General features: G+C 43.0%; 1 protein-coding gene across 5 annotated transcripts in view; it reads right to left on the minus strand.

The window, feature by feature from the left end:
- Positions 1 to 17519, minus strand: part of IGF2 (insulin like growth factor 2) — a 960921-nt gene extending 943402 nt beyond the window's left edge. For 2 of the 5 annotated variants that reach the window (XR_010025053.1, XM_063117161.1), the window contains exons 1-3: positions 17216 to 17519; positions 7603 to 7765; positions 1367 to 1533 (exon numbers count right to left, since the gene is read on the minus strand). Coding sequence is in view for 4 of the 5 variants with exons in the window: in XM_063117161.1 (XP_062973231.1) it covers positions 1367 to 1533; positions 7603 to 7765; positions 17216 to 17314 (429 nt within the window). In the remaining variant the exon portion in view is untranslated. Of the gene's footprint in view, positions 1 to 1366; positions 1534 to 7602; positions 7766 to 11807; positions 11910 to 12118; positions 13765 to 17062; positions 17117 to 17215 lie in introns of those variants that run through there. The other 3 variants (XM_063117163.1, XM_063117164.1, XM_063117162.1) reach the window with 3 other exon arrangements.
- Positions 17520 to 19599: the final 2080 nt, after the last annotated feature.

The raw sequence follows: 19599 nt of genomic DNA on the forward strand, positions 1-19599 counted from the left end.
CCCACATAGTGAAATTAGAGTATTGCTTTTCCTGGCCATCTTTCTGACAATTTTTTCATGCCTGTAACTCATCTTATGTTGTGCTGAAAGCAGCTAAAGTGAACTGGGTGGGGACCATCCTTTTCCCTGAAAGCACCGGATATCTTAAAGAAAGAAATCTTATCTACACTCCAATATGCTCCATCATATCAGCTCCTCACATACCCTATTCAAGCAGTCTCCAGGTTCACATGATGATTTATGTTTGTAAACCACCCTGCGGGCATCTCTCACTTGAGCAGTATATACATTTAATTATTAAATAAATTAGGGAGAGGAAGGGCATACTGGCAAGCCCCGCCCCCTCTAGTACATCACTTGCCCCTAATTTGCATCCCTCCATGAGTTGAAGGCAACTGTCTGAAGTGGAGGGCCTCCACAGAACCCACCATACACCAGAAGGAAGCATCAACAGGTTTGGGGAAAGTACAAAAAGTGGTTGCAGAAGTACAAAAAAAATATTCAGAAAAAAAAACTAGTACTAAAGCCTCCAAACAGCTCATTGCTGGCTAAGCATATTCACTGGTCATGGAACAGTGACCGACTATTATGTGTGTATGGGGAAAGGGGGCACTGGAAAATAGGTGGTGGGGATGAATGTAGAATCCTGGAAGAGGACATGGCTGGCTGGCTGGTCTGGTAGACATGAGCACTGAGCACGAAAACATTTTGTTGCAGGTCACTCTTGCACAGTTATTTCATACTTTCTCTCCCATGGTCTAACAAGTGTTACACTGGCAGTGCAATCCTATGCATGTATGTCCAATGGGGCTTACTCTCAGGCATGTAGGCACAAGATAGCCACAATGATACGCACACTTACTTGGGGAGTGTTTTTCAACTCAGCAAGAGTACTTCCAAGTAAATATGGTTATGATTTTTCTTACATTGATTGTTTAAAATTGTTTAACAATATGTGTGTCTCTGTGTGAGCTCTCTGTATGTAAAGGGCTTTTATACTAGGTATCATGTGTCTTTAAGGTTTATTACTCTTTGTAAACTGCCCAGAGTACATCAGCTACTGGGCAGTATAGAAATGTAATAAATAAAATGATCAAGTTGCGCAGCAAGTATAGCTTTTTAACAAATAGCAGACATATTTATGATTCATTGTTCTTCTTTCTCCGCTTTCCCCAATTTCTAGAGTTTGTTAAATAGTTGTTTGAGAGTACAATGTTATGTACGTCCCATGTAGAGATAACAATGTTTTGCTGTCACTGCAAAAGTAGCAGATGCTGGAGATAAGGGGCCTGTTGCCCCATGGGATATTTCTCTCTCTTTCTCTCTTACAAATGCAACCTATGATTCAGATAGTATCTTCACCTACCTTGTTTAGTGCTGGTAAGACTACAAGAGAAGACGATGAGACATCTCGCTCTGATTTGACCGATTTTGCACAGTAAGTTTCCAAGAGGTTAAGATCACAACTCCGGAAGCAGCATTCCTCCACTATGCCACGGTGGAGCCGTCCTCTGTTCCTGCCCACAGGCCTACCTGTCATGGCAGAAGTGTCATCTTCCAGTTAGAAACAGATGATTGCATTTTTCTGTGCATAGCATACAGTTTAGGTATTTAAGATAGCAGGAGAAAGGGGGGGGGGGACACTGACCAATGCATTTAGTCTTTTTTGCTAATGGCAGTGCCCAAGTGGTTCACTTCAGCATTCCACAGAAGTTTCCACATGTCATATTGACAATGCAGAATCAAACGTGTACAATGTTGCAAAAATAAAGACTTGCCTATACTAGACGAGGCCTGCACAGCTTGCAATTCACCGGGCCAAGTGCTCCCCACCCCGACACACATACAACCCAAGATCTCATTAAGGGTACAATCCTATGCATATTTAGACAGAACAAAAGTCCTAAAACTTCCAGCATTCCCCAGGCTTAGGATTGTGCCCTAAGCCTGTTTTTGCTACCTGCCAAGGATAGCAACAACACTGGGACTAGCTTAAGTTTGTGGGACATATTTAACTTGCTAAACAGCCAAATATTGCACATTACAGATGACTAGACCCTTTCATTTTGATGTATGTCATGTTAAAATATTAGCAAGAAGAACACTTAACTCTGCCCTGAAACAAGTAAATGTCCAGCTGTCAACTGTTCTACAGGTCAAGGTATCAGGTACATCAAGACTTTCCATGCATTGTTTTAAAATGGGATGAGGCCAAGAACCACAAGTTTCCAATGACTACTGATTATTAGGTCTATATCACACTTATTTACCACAAGTTAAAGTACAGACACCATGTTTGCCTATTTTGATTTCCCCCTACAAATCTTCTCAAGCATGTTCAACTTAACTTGCTCCACCATCAGGTGACATGTTGCACAGGTGGGCAAAAAACCTCCATGAGTCTTCCTATATGCACTGCAGATGATGAAAGAAGATGCTCAATATAGAACTAGTTTGGGGATGGATTTTTAAGAAAGTGCCAAGTCTTAAGTTTAAGGCTCAACCTATGCACATTTACCTGGAAATAAGCCTCACTCAGTGGGACTTGCTTCTGAGTAAATGTACAATAGGCCTAAGTTATAAGAGTGGTGTCTAGGTCAGACCCCCAGGAAAAGCATGACAAGTGAAAAATGCCTATATGTTTTTTAATTACGGATATCTTCACCTTCCTACCCTGAAAGGTGTTTTTTTTCTTGACAAGTCTGCTATTTTCTCTTTCAAGGTTGCTGCCAGGTATTTCCTAAGATAAGCCACATTATCCAATTAAATAACTGGACAGAATTGACTTGTCCAAAATCCAATGTAGCATTCCAACTGCTGCATGATCTTTTTTCCTCAGATAGAAACAAAACAAGGATATTCAACTTCAGAAGGTACCTCCAGACATCATGGTTGAAACATAATGCATTTCTAGTTTAAAAACAAAATGCAAGCTGATGGTCCTGATTAGTTTGATCATTCATTATAGAACTTAGTGTATATACTGACCTTGTTTGCACAACCTGGCAGCCCAGCGTTAATTTACCCACAGAGGCTATCAGATCATGCTGGGTACCCGCAGGCAACCCTCAAATAACCCATGGCTTGTTTTAGAGTTATTTAAGGGTGTCTAACCCTCAAATGAACCCTGCCGCCTGGGTTCACAAAATATGACAACCCATGGTAAACACGGCACCCACGGTCACCCTGCAAAAATGGCATCTGTGGGATCAGAGCATAACATGACAGCCCTTGCAGGTAAATTAATCCACAGTGGGCTGTCGTGTCATGCAAAGCAGTGGACTGTCAGTGAGTGCATTCCTCAACAACTTAGTCAATGATGCAAGAGTCATGTGTAGACAAAGTTAGATTCTGTTGCTAACAAAGGAAAATGAAATGACAAGGAAATTTTATGGCAGCTTGCCCAAACCTGGTATCCTCCACATGTTTTGAACTACAGTTCCCAGGAGTCTTTACTATTGGTCATGCTGTCTGGCACTGATGTGAGCTAAAGTCCAAAATATCTGGCGGGCCACCAAGTTGGGGAAAACTTTATGATATAGGCGCATTCAGTAATAATTATCATAATATATCTCACTTTCAAATGCTCAAAGCATACTAGTTCAATAATCCTCAAAAGAATAGCATAATATAGGCTGGTATAATCATCTCCATCTTGCAGACAGGTGGGCTAAGGCAGAGAGGAGAGTGATACAAGATTTGAACCAGGGACTTGTTTCAGGTTCACAGCTCACAAGCACTACATTGCTATACCAGCTCTCAGCAGCAAATAAGTATTTTCCTGTTTGTATAAGCTTTACATTTTGCTTTCTTTTTTTCAGTTGCATTTCATTCATTACTAAGAGCTTGATGGGGTCCCTCTCAGGAGGTCTCCCACCCAGATACTGGTCAGGGTAAGAGCTGCTTAATTTCAACAATAAACTACTTCAGGCACCTTCTGTATCATGAAATCTTTTAAACATCTTCTCAGGCAAAGGGCCAAGGGTCACGTTCACCAGCACATACAGCCCTTTGCATCCTACACCCACAGCAAATGACAAGACATGTGGACACAGTGGCTAGACACCAATTTGTTCCAGAATCGGAGTTCCCCTTTCCTTCTAAGTTTCTTTCTTTTCTTTTTCTAAACAGGAATTGCAACTAGCCTATGTTGCTTGTAATGTTGTCTGGGGTTGTAGTGCAAATACACATAAGCATACCGAGGAGGAAGTGGTTGGTGTGTGTGTGTGTGGTGGTGGTGGTGGTAACACACACACACAAACACAGAGAGGGAATGTGTGTATATATAGCATAGAGGGACATACATGCCACACTTCTGAATAATTATAAGTTACTCCAAAGCCTGTGCCCCCTTTCCTCACACACCCCTAACCACCACTTCTGTCTGATCAATCAAGCCCCAAGTCAAGCGGAAGAAGACTTTGGGTGTAAACAATCCTCTCTTCCCCTGTCAAAGGAATGTGGACACCAACAAGAGGGCCTTTGTCAGATGGCTGGGCAGCCGCCGCCATTGTTCCAACCCCCTCCCCCAAAATAGCTTCTATCCCCCCCCACCTTCTTTTTCCTAGTATTATTCTGAGGGACGCGGGGGGGGGGAGGGAGGGGGAGAGAGAGAGAGGGAGGGAGAGAGAAAGAATGTGCTTTGTCAGCATAAGTGGCTGGAAAGAGCTAAATTCTTATCAGCTGTTGGAAAGGAAGAAACAGGAGCCGTTGTTTACAGAAGTCAGACGCCTCTTCTCTCCACCCCACCCCCCAACAACTCTTCCTTGTCCGTGAAAGAAGACTCAAGTCTCTTTTACCCAATTCTAAGAGGTTTTAAATATATATTTCCTCAGAGCTGAAATAAAGTATTCCAAAGGTTGACCACTGTGGCACATGTCCTTAAATGCCTATCTCTGTCCTGAATCTTGTGCCTATGACTGATAATAGAATAAAAGCAGCAGAAAAGGTTACTTCTACAGCATCTCTCTCAATACATCTGCAATGGTTCTAGTGACCACTTTTGCAAGTGCTATTTGGCACAAACATTAATTGTTTTTATTGTCGATAGGCTGCTTCCTATACAGGAGTATTTTTAGCTCAACTTCCCCCTCTTCAGCACTGCCACCAGGTTTCCACCCACCCACCAAAGATGAAATACCACTTAAAACATCTAAGGCTCTCTAAGGCTCAGCTTAAAGTCTGACTTCAATAGGGCCATGATGAATTGCCCCAGCTGGGGTCCTGACCTTTGGTGGTTTTGGACAGAGCTGTAGATTAAAGAGCCTAAAAAGCAACTTCCCTTCTAAAACATTTTCAAAAGAGATTTCGGACCACCTACAACATGGGAAGGAGGGCTAGGACATCACTGGTTGCCAGACATGTCATGCCAATGGGTTGCACAGCTTTTTCCTCTGTATAGAGGATGCTATGTAAGGGAAACACTGGCATGCCCTTTTTTGCGAAACCGATGTGCTCTAGATCGTTCATTCTTAGACTTTATTGACCAGCACTGTAACATTTTGTACCTCTGGCCAAAATGACTTGTTATTTCAATGGTGAAAGTTATAGAAAGCAATATAAATGATATCCAATTAAGTCAGCATTATGTTCTGGAAAACATTTTCAGTCCCAGAGTTCAGTTTTGGGGATGTAACACCTCTGATCATGGGCTGAACATGCTTCCTTCACCACTAAGTAGACTCAATACATTCTTACGTCTAGGTTTAGGAGGTAAGGCTTCCAGATCAAAGAGTTTATTTTTCAAGAGAAGCTCTGGGATCAAACATATCTCTTTTAGAAATCAAACTACTGTCTTCAGTCCATGTACTTCTGAAATGCAATGCTAATGATGTAATAATTGTTTGTGCCTGCTGTCTTGCTAATAGTATCTGCTATCATTTCCAAAATCAAGTTCTTATCCAGCTTCAGTTTCTCATCAATAGCTAATAATCTCACATAGTGGTTGTGAGACAAACACAAGGAAAAAATGTGGTGCACCGATGTGCACTGATGCTCCAAAGTGTGAGCTAACATATGCTAGAAGAATTCTCTCCCAACCAACCACCTGCTGCCACATAACTGAGGCAGAGAAAGGGACATCGCTGGCTAAGATTTCTCACTCATTAAGATTGCAATCCTATGCATGCCTAGGATTGGGGCATGCTGCGAGTTGTAGGACATTTTTCTGTCTGAACATACACAGGATTGCAGCCTTAAGATCTCACTGCAAAACTGGGTGGTAGTGAAAAAAGTAAGAGTTTCAAGGATGGCAGTGGGGAGTGGGGTTTTTTGTTAGGTAAAGAGTATAATATACACACAACATTTCTCACTATCAATTTGCAAATTTGTGGCTAGAGAAATCTACCGGGGGCCTTCAGACAACTTGGTAAGAATGGAAACAGCTCACTGAATTATACCCACTTGTATCCACTTTGTCATTTCAAAAGTATATCATCTTTGCACTGTCTTAATCTTGACATTATGGAAGGCCATATTCCATGAAATTCTGCATTAAAAGGAATCTGCCTTATTATAATTACAATTTAAATCTACACTTTTAACACCTTGCATTTTCCCAAGACATTATGTTCTAGAAATTAGTATTTCAAAATGTAAGTTGCCATCTTGTGCCACATATCTCCTTTGCTAAATTAGATTAAATAAACTTGTGTTTCAGTCAGATGGGAGTAAAAATCTAGGGAATATATAGTAATTTGTCTCGGGAATTTGTTCAGCCTTTCTGATTATTTCTATTTCACTTATTTTTAGTAACTTCTGTATTATGCTGTCTACTGCTCTTAGGTGCTGAAACTGTATTATGCAGATAATGGAGACATTTGTATTCTTTGACTTTGGCCAAATTCAAGAGAAAATTCTGCTGGAACCAACAAAACTCCCTTCCCAGCTTAAGGTAAGTGGTTTAGTTGATGCACAAAAAACAGGCACAAAATGTGATTGAATTAGGCCTTGTAGTCAAGAGAGCCATTTTTTCTCCAGTCATCAGCTAAACAACAATGATAAATGAAGTAGGAAACCACCACCCCATTCATAGTACTCCCACGTGTAAACATTAGATGGGGTAGGACAACGACAGGACTAATGGTACAATCCTATACATGTCAAAAGAAAGTCCCACAGAATTTAATGGGGCTTAGTCCCAGGTAAGGATGTATGGATTTTGATAAATCTATTCCATCTGCTTTTCATGGTTTGTCAGGTGTCTTTCATCCCATTTACTCAATTCTGAGGGTAAGAATTTTGCATTGTACATGATGAATGCAGGGCTACTTATGTTCCAAGAACATATGATAATACTGGGTGTAGTGTATCAAGTAAGAACTGGAGCCAGGAAATCTCTTTTAACCACCCAGATTCACCGGGTGTGACCTTGGGTGATTCACTTTTAGCTCAGTCTTAGCTCCCTCTCCCCCAATATAGAGATAATGCCAGTCTATCTTACAGGGCTGTTGTGAAGACAGTGCAGATGGTTTTTCAAAACTTGAAATGCACCATACAAATGCCAAGTATTATCATTACAGGTATGCGCATTGGTCTAAGCTGATGTATGTTCTCAAAGGCAATGTAGTGCATCATTCCCGCTATGTGCAAGAAGATACTTACTGAAGTAAAAACCTCGGTCCCCGCAGACAAACTGCAATGTGTCCACCAACTCTCCGCCACAGAGAGTTTCCGCTGGGCCATATGCAGAGACAGAATCAACCGTGTAGGCCAGGAAGGTGAGTGCGAGCAGCAGTATCCGCCTGGAGCTGCACATCGTCTGCACCTAAGAGACAGATTTAAAAGCATTAGAAATAAAATGGTTCCTTCTCTATGATCAAGGTGGCTATGGACATTTAAAATGAAACACATAAGCAAAATAGAAGACTCTGAAGACAAGTGGCTTTCAAATGAGGGCCTCCAAACTGTCAGCTAAAAAGCAAGGCTTCCACGTTGCCCATCTCAATGGGAAAGGAGAGGGGAAGGGGACACCTGCCTCACCTATCACTGGTCCTTGGGGATGAGATATCAGCAAGCCATAAGTGGGCCAAATATCAAGGAGAAGATTGACAATGAAGAGCTTTTTATACAAAGGTCTACAAGAATAGGACAATGCTTAAACAGTGCACATTCCAAACAGAGGCTGAAGAAACAGAAGAAACAAAACTTTCCTCTGTCTGTAGTCACTTCTGTTAATACTGTAAAACCTGAAATCAGATACTGAACATGTTTAGCTGTGTTCCTGATGGGCTCAGAGGCCTGAGTCCAGGTTCAGGCTAGCTAGGGAGGAAACTGATACCTGTATTTCCATACAAGAGTGTAAGAAGTTGCCAGGGACCCTGCCTTGACGGTGCCATGTTGCTGCCACTTTCCAGCTAAAGCACACAGTTTCACTGCTGCAGGGTGGTGGAAAGTAATCCCAACGGCTGGAGGCAGTGCAGGCATTCTGGTGGCCATATGGCTCACCAGGTCCGCCCCCTACCTGGCTTCTGGTGACCAATCAGGTGTCGCCATCCACCCAGGAACACCCCCAAATCAAACCTAGAGTGAGGTCACACAGCAGAAGGGCCATGGTGACCAGGCTTCTTCGGGAAAAGTCAGAGTAAGTCCCTGACTTTTCCCAGTGCACAGCTTCGGGGGGGAAACACCGCGGTGGCTGCATCGTAAAACCAACCGAGTGCTGATTCACAGCCACCACGGGGCTTAGAAGATGTTTAGAGAGCCCCAGAGTTTCCCCAGAAAGGCATTGTGTGTGTGTACGCATACGCAGTGTCACAAGTTTCTCTGTCTCCAGCCAATACTTAGTAATATCAACAACTCCTGCTGTGATGGGTTTTTAGTTGAGCTTCAACCCAATTAAAATCAGTTCAGTTGATGCATTGCATGAATTTTAGTTGATTAAATATGCAAGTGGGCAGAAATAATATTGTTGAAGCAAGAAGAAGCATGCTCTGTTGATACACATTTACAGTGGCAAGCATCTTCTTAGAAGAGGCATCCCTTCATATGCGAGAGAAGAGAGGAAAATGCCTCTTTTAAGATTGGGCTTGGCATCCACATCAACAGATTTTGTGCTTGCCATGCCATCCACAGTTTTTATGCCACCCACAGTTTTTATAAGTACTTTGTGTTAACATGCATACACACTTTAAAATCTGCAGCTCAATCTGGTTGGGGGACCTGGTTAGCAAATTACACTTTTAAAATTTCATTAATCTGACCTATTAATCAATTAAACATTTCAGCTCTAGCTCTAGACTATTGTTTTGGGCAACTTTAAATCATACTTAACACTGTTTTAAGGGAAAGTGTTGTAGTTCTCTGGAAGGGCTGGCTAATATATGGTTGTCACAATAGCACAAGGCAGACAGGGTGACCTTTTGTAGAGTTGGAACGAATCCCACCAGTGATCTAGTTCAATCTATTCCTGGCTTAGCCCCAAGCTTTCTAATGTGACCCTAGACAGAGTCCAAGGCCAGCTTTCTATCCATTAATCCATACTACCTATCCTGGATTACCAGCTTTCCAGTAACTTATAGTATGTTTAGTCCCCAGTGGGAGAAGCAACCTGACTTTCTAAAACAGTTAATAGTCCCACAATTCCCTGGGGAGGGGGGAGGGGGCAGGGAGGAAGGGTTACTTGCTGTTCTATGCAGGGAAAGCACAGGGATGATCCAAATACACTTTTGTGGTTTTTTTTACTTAAACAATTTGGATTTCAATCAAATGCTATTTCAGACTATTCAACTTTCCCTATATACCCAAAATCTGATGTTGCTAGACGAAGCAGCAGGGGAAAAAACATTCTGGTTATGCATCAATTTGTGGTTCATGAAAACTCTTTAAAAGCTCATAAATGCAGTGTCTTTGCCAAAAGTAGTTTTAGGATCATAACCAAGCTGTTACAAACACAAAGATGTGCATGAATATTTTGGTTAAAGGTGCTAATCTAAGCACCCTTTATGCAGTCCATAAGCAGCACAAGGGTGGGGGTAGGAGAGAAGGAGTGGTGCAGGTTGCCAGATTTCTGCCTCTGTTAACGGATAGCATTGCAATCAATTTATTCTAAACCAACACAGTTTATCAGCTAACAATCTGTATTGGATTGTTGTTCTTGCATTATTAGAGAGCTGCTGTGACTGGGCGTACACAGCTTGTGAGCAACTGTGTTGCTAAGGGGTCTCTTGAGCAATTTTTGGAAATATAGGGAGGCTTGGTTTGCTTAAAGCTATTTTCAGTTGAAACTGCCAGAATCAATGATATAGATTTAGATTGCCCTCTTTAATCCTGGAAAGTATACATTTTGCAGAATATCCAGGCTTTTCCAACATACGCACACAAATTGCACACACAAAACTAGACAAAAGCAGCAACAAGATGCTTCTTAGTATTTCTTCCCATATCACCCCTCCCCCTTCCAAAATTTGTCCCATAAGGGAAAACATCCAGGCACCTGTAGATGGATCCATCACCATGGACAGGATTTCACTTTGGATTTCACCATCAAAATTACTTTTCCAAGTGTTCATAGTGGCATGCCTGAAGAGAAACCTAGTGTGTGCCAATAGATGCATGACTTGATTGCCTCAGGCAGGGAGCCAACATAAGCACATTTCCAAGCACTTTCCGTGTGGCTCTCATGCACCCAGTGATTCAGCAAATAGGGTCCTACTCTGAAGATGAAGGGGGAGGGGAAGAATCAGCCAGATAGTTCCGAAGATTCCAGTGATTAATATTCTCTAGTATCGTCTTAACACTACCTGTGCTGCATCAACCCAGTTCAATGACTGCTGAGCTACTGTGCATTTGCAATTCATCTCCCGGGCAACAGAAGTGTGTAGGATGCAGCGTCATGCAATATTTGCTGATGAGGTGTAAGGACAACTTTACACCAGCAATGACATGTAAGGACAACCAGCAATCCCAGCTCCCAATTAACTGCTGCCTCATGGGCAAGCCTCAGATAGTTAGTTTAACCACCTTGTCATCGACCCTGGTCACAGTCAATTTCTCATAAGGGATTGCTTAATTTTTATGTTCAACAAACTCTGACTAAACATGCTTGCACGTGTGTTCCAGGAGGCCTGACATCTGGGAATCTATCTGTGTCTAAGGTTTGCAAGTTCTTGGAACACCTCCCACCTCTAAATAAGAGCTCTTCCTCCACCATTTCCAACAATATTCTCCCCACCACTGTGTGTGTGGGTCACTGCAACAGTAGGTGATGTGGCACTTTAAAAACCTTCTCCTGCCAACTATGCATGCATGCATACACACGCACACACACACCCCAACAAGAACTTGGCACTGTTCTGAAAGATAACCACACAGAGAACTCATGAATTTTGCCTGTCTTGTGGAATGGAAGTGGGGAGAAATGTGTCCCCAAATGAAAGCTATTCATCAGCACTACCACATATCCCATAACTCCTCTTAGACTAATTTTCCATTCTTTCCCCTCTTCCTTTATTAGAAGCCAATTTTAAAAGGAACAGCCAGGGAGCTCTTCCACAGTTCTAGACTCCAGCACACAACTGGTTATAATGGGGATTCCAACTCCTTGTTAATTGTGATTTCCTAGGAGCTCATACACAGACCAGTTTAGAGAAGGAAGCAGCTATTTTGTCAGCAGTGGGGCTACAGGATTCTCCCTAGTTCTGTGGTGGGAAAATATTTCAATTTTCTATTGGAATAAGAAATATCTGCATTTGTAAAGCCTTGGAATGTCATGGTCTCCCTCCCTCCCTCCCTCCCCCCACCCCACCCCATGCAATGCAAAGCTAATTCCCTTCCTTTAGGCCAAAAGGGGACAAACAAGGTACACTTACATCACTGGTTTGCTGGTAGGTTTGGAGAGGAGGGCCATTTTTGAAGCATCCTGACCTGTAATAAATGCTGTGCCAAGAGGACGATGGTGCTTCTGCTGTAACCTAAGCCAACACCAAAATGGATGCCTGTGTGAGCAATCACACAATTTAATCCTGTGATCTCTCCTCCCACTTAAATGCTGGCTCAGTAGTACTCAGTGGTGATGTTCACCTTGGGTTTCTCTCTCCCTCTCTCTTCCTCACCATCAGAAGCTAGTGTAATAGGAAACCAGGCAGAGAACAGCAAGAGAGCAAAAATGCTTGTTTACTACCTGGTGTTGAACTGTCTCCTCTTTCCTATCCCCAGATGAAGTCTTCTGAAAACAACCCATCTTGCATCTTTGTGTTTACTCCACTGGAGTCTAGAGACAATGGGTCAGGAGAGATAACAAAGGCTTAGTAGCCAGTGTGGCCATGTGGCCTACTTGCAGTAAGCTTTTGTAACCCTCCCAACCATATCGTATTGCATGACTCTAAGGGCCCACACCCTAACCCACACTCCACTCCCTTCTTTCATGTGCATTTCAGGACTGCCTGTTAGGAACGGGGAGAATGAAACAGATCCCCCCCCTTCAGTGTTTCAGGAAGGACTATCTATGGACAACTCAGTGGTGTAGTGGCTAAAGGGTTGGACTGGGAATCGAGAGATCTGGGTTCTAGTCCTCACTCGGCCATGGAAACCCACTGGGTGACTTTGAGCCAGTCCCAGACTCTCAGCCCAACCTACCTCACAGGGTTGTTGAGAGGATAAAAAGGAGAGGAGGAGGATTATGTATGCTGCCTTGGGTTCCTGGAGGAAAAAAGGTGGGATATGAATGCAATAAATAAATAAATGGTTGTGCACAGAGTGACGGACTATACAATTTAGTATGCCTCTATACTAGATATGCATGCTTAAGGTTTAAATCCTTGGGCTTTAAAAAAAAAGGGGAGCAGAGGGGCGTGCTTGCCATCTCGATTACACTGCTATCATTTCTTTTTAAAAATGCAACAAATGGGATGGATTCTGCACCTCCCTCTTGCCTGCATGCATCACCTCAGAACAAAGAAAGTACTATTGCTTTATTCATATGCAAATTTATGCCACTTTAAAATCAAATCAAGTGACTTAAAACTCACGTGATTAATTGACTAACATTCCTCTAAGTGACAGCTCTACTAGCAGGTTTTGTGGACTTATTTGCAAGGCTGCTTCATCAAAGTGCCATAGAAAGGGCCTTCAAAAGGGCAAGACAAAAAGGTGAAAGCAGGCACTGCCAAGAGAACATAGACTTTTTTGCTCACAGATGTGGAAAGTGCTGCCTCTAACTTGGGCGGTCTCACTCAGTATCAACACAGAGACCCAAGGATAGATGCTTCCTCATCTAATTGTATTCAGAATTTGAATGGTCCCCAATAGGATCAATCTACAGAGCTATCATTCAGATATGCGTAGGTTGGTCCTCTTTTGCCTAGCTGCCTTACACACATGCATGCATGTATGCATGCTTGCGTGCGCACACACGCACACACAGTAGAAACAAAGCAAAACGCAACCAAGTCAGCAGAATTTAATGCCATTGATCTGCTTTGTTATTGTTTTATACTTTTTTTCAAGCAGTACTTTTCTTTAAGGCAAAAGTGGGCTTCAGCTAGCTGAAAGTGCTCCCTTCTGCCTCCTATGCCAGGCAACAAACCATTTTCACAAACAAATAGAAGGCAGTAGTTTTTAAATGACTAATATATATATAAGGTGCCTGAACGCACACAACTACCTAAACCACTAGTGGAGAGAGATGATTAACAAGAAACCCATCTATTATTACACAAAAATTACAAAAATTCTGATGTATCCCATATCCCCACCACTATTGTTTAACAACTATGGGATACATCAGCTTTTTTATAATTTTTGTATAATAATAAATGGGCTTCTTGTTAATCATCTCTCTCCACTAGTGGTTTGGGTAGTTGTGTGCGTTCAGGCACCTTATATATATTAACAAACCATTTTCAGCCATCCAATGTGCACCTTTACAACTCAAAACAATTTTGCTAGCAAAATAGTCTAATACAGGTGTAGGAGTTAAAGAAAGCCAATGAGTAAGAACAGAAGAGGAACAGCTAGTTCGTTTTATACATCCCATCAGGGCAGTTTTCCTCAACCTGGTGCCTGCCAGAAGTTTTGGACTACAACTCCCATCATTCCTAACCACTGGCCATGCTGGGGCTGATAGGAGTTGAGGTCCAGCATCTGGAGGGCACAGGGATGGGGAAGTCTGCATTAGGGTATAGAACTGCTGCTTAGATGTTGGTATTTTCATTCTAGGAGGAAAATAAATTATAGGTTTTTTTAAAAAAATATATACTGATCTTGCTTAACTTTCTAAGGGCATCTGGCAGAAGAGAAAGAAAGGAGATTTAAAAGCCAGCCTTCAACCAGCTGACTAATCAATACTAACTGCCCAAGTTATCAACTTGTTCTTTATTGCCCTTCTGCATTTGTTTCTAAAATCTGAAATAAATCAGAAGTTGGTGGTGGGATGTCCTGGCATGTGATTTGCCCAAAACACATTTGGGATTTGCTGTATTTCCTGGTAATGCAGTTAACCCAACCAGCCCCTTGTTAGGATGAGCTTTCTTCTGCTACCATCTGCCTATTTAAAGCATCTTGTTTCACAATCTCCTCCTCATTTCACTATATACAACTGATGAAGCAGACTCTTGCCTAAAAAGGTCCTTCTTGCCACAATAAAGTAGCTAGTCTAAGCTGCCACAACACTCTTTTTTTTTAATAATAATAATAATAATAATAATAATAATAATTTTAAGACAATGACAACAACAAGATAAAGAAGAACTCAGCTTTCTGCTCTGAGCAGGCGACATCTCTGTTGTTTCCTCTCCCCAGAGAGCTTAAGAAAACCTTCACATCAGAAAGACCTTTTAGCTTCATAAGAAGGACATAAAAAGGTCCCATTGATCTCTCTGGGCTGCTGCAGATCATTCCGGCAGGTTAAACAGAGCTATTATAGTGACTGGCCTTCTGTGCGAGCAACAGGTAAACAGCTTCTCCCTTTAAAGAAAGTTACTGGGAAAGCAACAAGTTTTGCCAAAAGGGACGCTCCAATTGTATATCCCTCAATAAAAGCTTTTTTGACAACAGGAAGGGTTGTCCTTTTTTCATTGCCTCCCCTTAACAGGGAAACTCTGCTGTCTTCCCTTCCTACAGCTCTTGGTGCCAAGTACAGCTGGAGGCTCTTAAAGAAGGAGAAACAACTCTGCTTGCCGTTGAGGAATACTAGCAGTAGCGTAGTGAAACAGCACGCGTGTTGTAAATATGCACGTAGAGCGGCTCAGAATGAAGAGTCCATCCCAAGACTTTGAAGCCTCACTCTCCCTTCTTGCCTCCACACAAGTGTCTCAAGTAAAACCACCACTGTAAATCTTCCTCACCAGCACCACCAGGGTCTGTCTGTCTGTCTGTCTGTCTCTTTCTCTCTCTCTCACACACACACACAAACACACGTTAGCAATCTCAGCCACCCAGACTAGAAACCCTGGCTGACGTTCAGACACATCTGCTGGTACAGTTATGTTAAACTACAGTTTCCTCATGTGCCCCAAATCCCTCCTGCTCAGCAGAGTGCTAAAACCTTTCCAAGTTTCTCAAAACAATTACTCTTGGGGAAAGCAGCTGGAAGGGAAGAAAGACGGGGAAATAATAATAATAATAAAATCCATACAAAGTAGACGGCCCTATGCCAGCTGTTAACTCTCGCTCAGTTTTTGGCTTCATTTTCCTGTCTCCCCCCCCCCTTCTCTGAGTTTTCATTCCTCAAGAGACCTAGCATGCTGGTGTGTGTGTGTTTGTGTGTGTGCATTAAAGAAGTTGGATTTAATAATCGCTAGAGTTAAGGAACTGAGTGTTCTTCACAAAAAATGCACAAATCTTTGGAAGTTGTTTTTACCCCTAAGCAACTTGAGAAAAGCAGGCACTAACTTTGCAATAGTAACAGTAGTTGTTGTAATAATAATAGTAATAAATAGCTGGATGTTCCTTCTAACAACCAGTACATGACCTTGCATGTCCTTACACACAGAGACACAATCCAGATATCCCACTCACAGGTAGGATTTATGCTTAGATTTGTGGATGCCAAACGCATGCTCTATAGACAAAGACAGAGCTCACCTTTGATTCTCCACTTACTACTCCACATATAGCATGACATGATGACTCTCAGCTATTTAGATTTCAATACTATCCATGTGATTAAGACCTTCGGTATACAAGAGTATCCCCGAACTACCTAGCGGTTTTCTTTCTTTTCGGTTTGTTTCTGAGACAACACAAAACAGAAACAAGGCAGGCGTTTAAACAAGCAATCTGCAATTTTCTGGCACCACCATTCATAAAATTCAAAGGGTATTGAGTTGGGACTTGCCTCCAGTCCTCTGGAAGATCTAACCCTTCTCTGTGGTGTACACACTCACACTGCACCTTCTATGTACGATACACCAACCCCCCTCCCGCTGAAATCACCCCCGCCCGCTGGGCAATTCCCTTGTACGAATAGCCTGTAGTCCCTACAGTTACAGGAAAGCTACAGAAGTCTTGCAGCGTTTGCTCTCCTAACCTGTAAAACAGTACAATCCTTGCAAGAAGTCAAAAACAGTGGATTCTGACCCATCCCTTGGGGTCCCTCTAGTGTCAACATGACAGTATAGCAGAATGGGAAACTTCGCTTTCACCCCTCCCCTCCTGCTTCGCAAACCCTTGGTCTACAGCGAAGAGGGGAAAGTAGGGGTGGGTTGGGGGAATGGGATGGGAAAAGAAAAAGAAGAAAAGAAGAGAGTCTCCCGTTCCGTCATACCGGTCGCTTTTGCAGCTCAGCCTTTTTGGAAATTGCTCCGCTATCAATCGCTTGCGCGGGGCTCACAAAAGGTGTGCAGAAAAACAAGTAAGTTTTTCGAGGCGGAGTGCTGAAAGTCGTGGCTCCCACAATACAATCCTCTTAGGAGCCAAGCTAAGGAACTTTGCTGTTTGTAAGCAAAACTCAGATTCCCGAACGGAGACAGGCTTTTCAATCTCTCCCCCCCAGCGCGCCACCTCTCCCCCCGCCCGCCCCAAATGGACAAGAGCTTTGTTTCTTTTTCGCTATCTGCGTCCTTCTGTGAACTCGGGAGCACGCGGAACGAGAAGCAGAGCGAGGAGGAGAAAGACGCGCACATACGTCGCGGGCGCCCGGACTGCTGGCTCTTTGGAGAGTTGTTATGATGCTTGCTGCTGCTACTGCAAACTAACCGCCCTGGCTGGCTCACACTGCCCTCCCTCCGATTGCTTTAGAACGGGAGATAAGTCCAGGGTGGTTTGCTTTTCCCCTTACCTTTGAACTGCCAGGGCTGCTCTCAACTTCTTGCGTACAGATTTGGAACACGCCTGAGTGGCTGCAGCAGTCATCCATGTGTCTGTGCACTCTTGACATGGTGATTTTGCTTGGCTGGATTTCTGGTTGTATTTGGTATAGCAAGTCCCTTTTATCTCTCTCTCTCTCTCTCCTTCTTTTTGTAGGGGAGAAAAGGAGATTTGCTTTGTTTTGCTGCCTCTTGCTTGGATCTTGTTTCTAGAGGCAGAGTTGGTAGGGCTTAGTTCTCCTACTAGCAGCTATAGTTTCAATGAACTGCTCCAGAACTGAGGAGACAGAGCGAGTGCATTCACTGTCCCTTCTTTTATACACCCATCCAATGGGCATGCTCAAACTTTCAACCATCAAGGTAACTCAGCCAATAAAATCGCAGAGGTTATCTAACCCCTCCTCTCTTCTTTTTAAGCCCTCCTGAGACTCCCATTTGATGAAGGGGGGAAAAGTTTCAATAGCAGTGGGTGGTTTTTTTTGTTTTTTTGGCTATTGCTTCATGTAGAAAATTCCTCTTCTCCCCCCTCAACCCCAAAAACACAGAGAAAGAAAGAAAAAGGAGGGAGAAATGTGGGAGGTGGGTTTTTCTCTCATTATATTTAATGTTGCTTTAATACTGTAGCTAAAAGAATGTGAATTCATAGATACCTTCATTTTTTTTTAAAAAAAAATCCCTCTGTTTGTTGAACTAAATCCTATTGGGTTTGGAGAATACCAGTACCTTTGGACAACCAAATGTTTAACAATGACTTGCCTTTGATCTCACTGATTGAATTAATCCTGCTTTTAATGTAATCAAAGCTTGGGTCAAGGAGACGGAAAAGGCCTCGAGTCATTCTGATCATGATCATGTTTATCGATGACTATTGCTCCCCTATCAGGAATGAAGAGAAAAGTGAGATAGGGAGTTAAACTAGGCCACAATTTCATTGAGTATCTGCAAATTAGGTTAACTTTAAATTATATATGTAAGTGCAAGTAAACACAGGGTATTATCCTCTGGCTCAGATAGGTCCAAAGGCCCCCTTTCCTTGCCCTCTGACAAGCCCACCCTATCTCAGTGTAAGAACAGAGGCAGCTTCGAGGGGGGGCAGCTTCTCCAAAGTGCACCTGAATTGCTACCTGAGCAAACAACAACAGCGTCTTGTGGCACCTCAGAGTCTAAGAAATGTATTCTGGCATAAACTTTTGGGGACATCGTCCACTTCATCAGATTCAGATGCATGATGTGTTAATCTCAAACCGGAAAATCTATAGATCATGTAGGTCTGCCTGTTTGAGATTAACGCATAATGCATGTGATGAAGTGGACTGGACCATGCCCTCAAAAGCCTGTGCCAGAATTAAATGTTTCTGTCTTTAAGGTACCACAAGACTCTTTGTTGTTTTTGCTGCATCAGACTAACCCAGATGCCCCCCCTTGGAAATTATTACCTTAGAAAAAGCAGATACCCAAGTAACCTCCCTGCTCCCCTGCAAGATATTCAAGGTTCAGAAGAAGCACTCCAGGCAACCCTTTTTCTATAGGAGATATGCAAGGGCACTCACCGATTGCTTATCGCATCCACCTAACCCCGGGCCACACTATCCCTGTCTAAAGCTGTGACAACCTTAGCAAGGATTAAACAGAAGCAGCCAAAACAGAGCCAACCAAGACGGCCTTTCAGAGCAAGATGAGTCAGAGAGCAAGAGATAAGCTTGAACTGAATAGCAAAAACAAAACCCCAGAGCCTCCCATTAACCGACAAGGCATCGCCTAGGAGAAGAACCAGAAGAAGACCCTTCTCAGCCCCCTAGTGGTGATCAATCATAGCCCTGCAGAACCTGGATGGGTCTGCAGCCACACTCGAATAGTGCTCAGGCCAAATGTGTCAGGACGGAGTCCAGGGCTGTTTTGCTGCCTGAGGTTGAGCAGCAAATGACCTCCACTGCCACAGTGCATAAATTTGGTTCAAGTTATATTGGCACAGAGGGCAGAAAACTGCACAAGCACCTCCCACTCTCCGTGGAATTAAAAGAACATCAATAAATTACATAATGTAAAAAAATGCTGCTCTTCCATCACACCCCAAACAAGTTGTCTGAGGCAGCTGTCTCACTCTGCATAATGGTAGGGCTGGCTGCAGCTCTTGACTTTTTGAATGCAATCCTAGATAGGCTTACCTGGGAGTAAGTCCTACTGAAAACTTCTGAGTAGCTATTCCATTAAAGGAGGAGGCATGCCCATGACTTGACCGTGTTGCCAAACAAAAGTACCATTAAAGCTCTGGGTGGCTCTCACCTGGTCCCAGCTGGAAGGAGGCAAACTCCTTTCTCAACACAGGACAGGGGCGGGCAATTTGTGACGCTCCAGC

Source organism: Elgaria multicarinata, chromosome 2, assembly GCF_023053635.1.
Source record: "Elgaria multicarinata webbii isolate HBS135686 ecotype San Diego chromosome 2, rElgMul1.1.pri, whole genome shotgun sequence".
Classification (NCBI taxonomy): domain Eukaryota; kingdom Metazoa; phylum Chordata; class Lepidosauria; order Squamata; family Anguidae; genus Elgaria; species Elgaria multicarinata.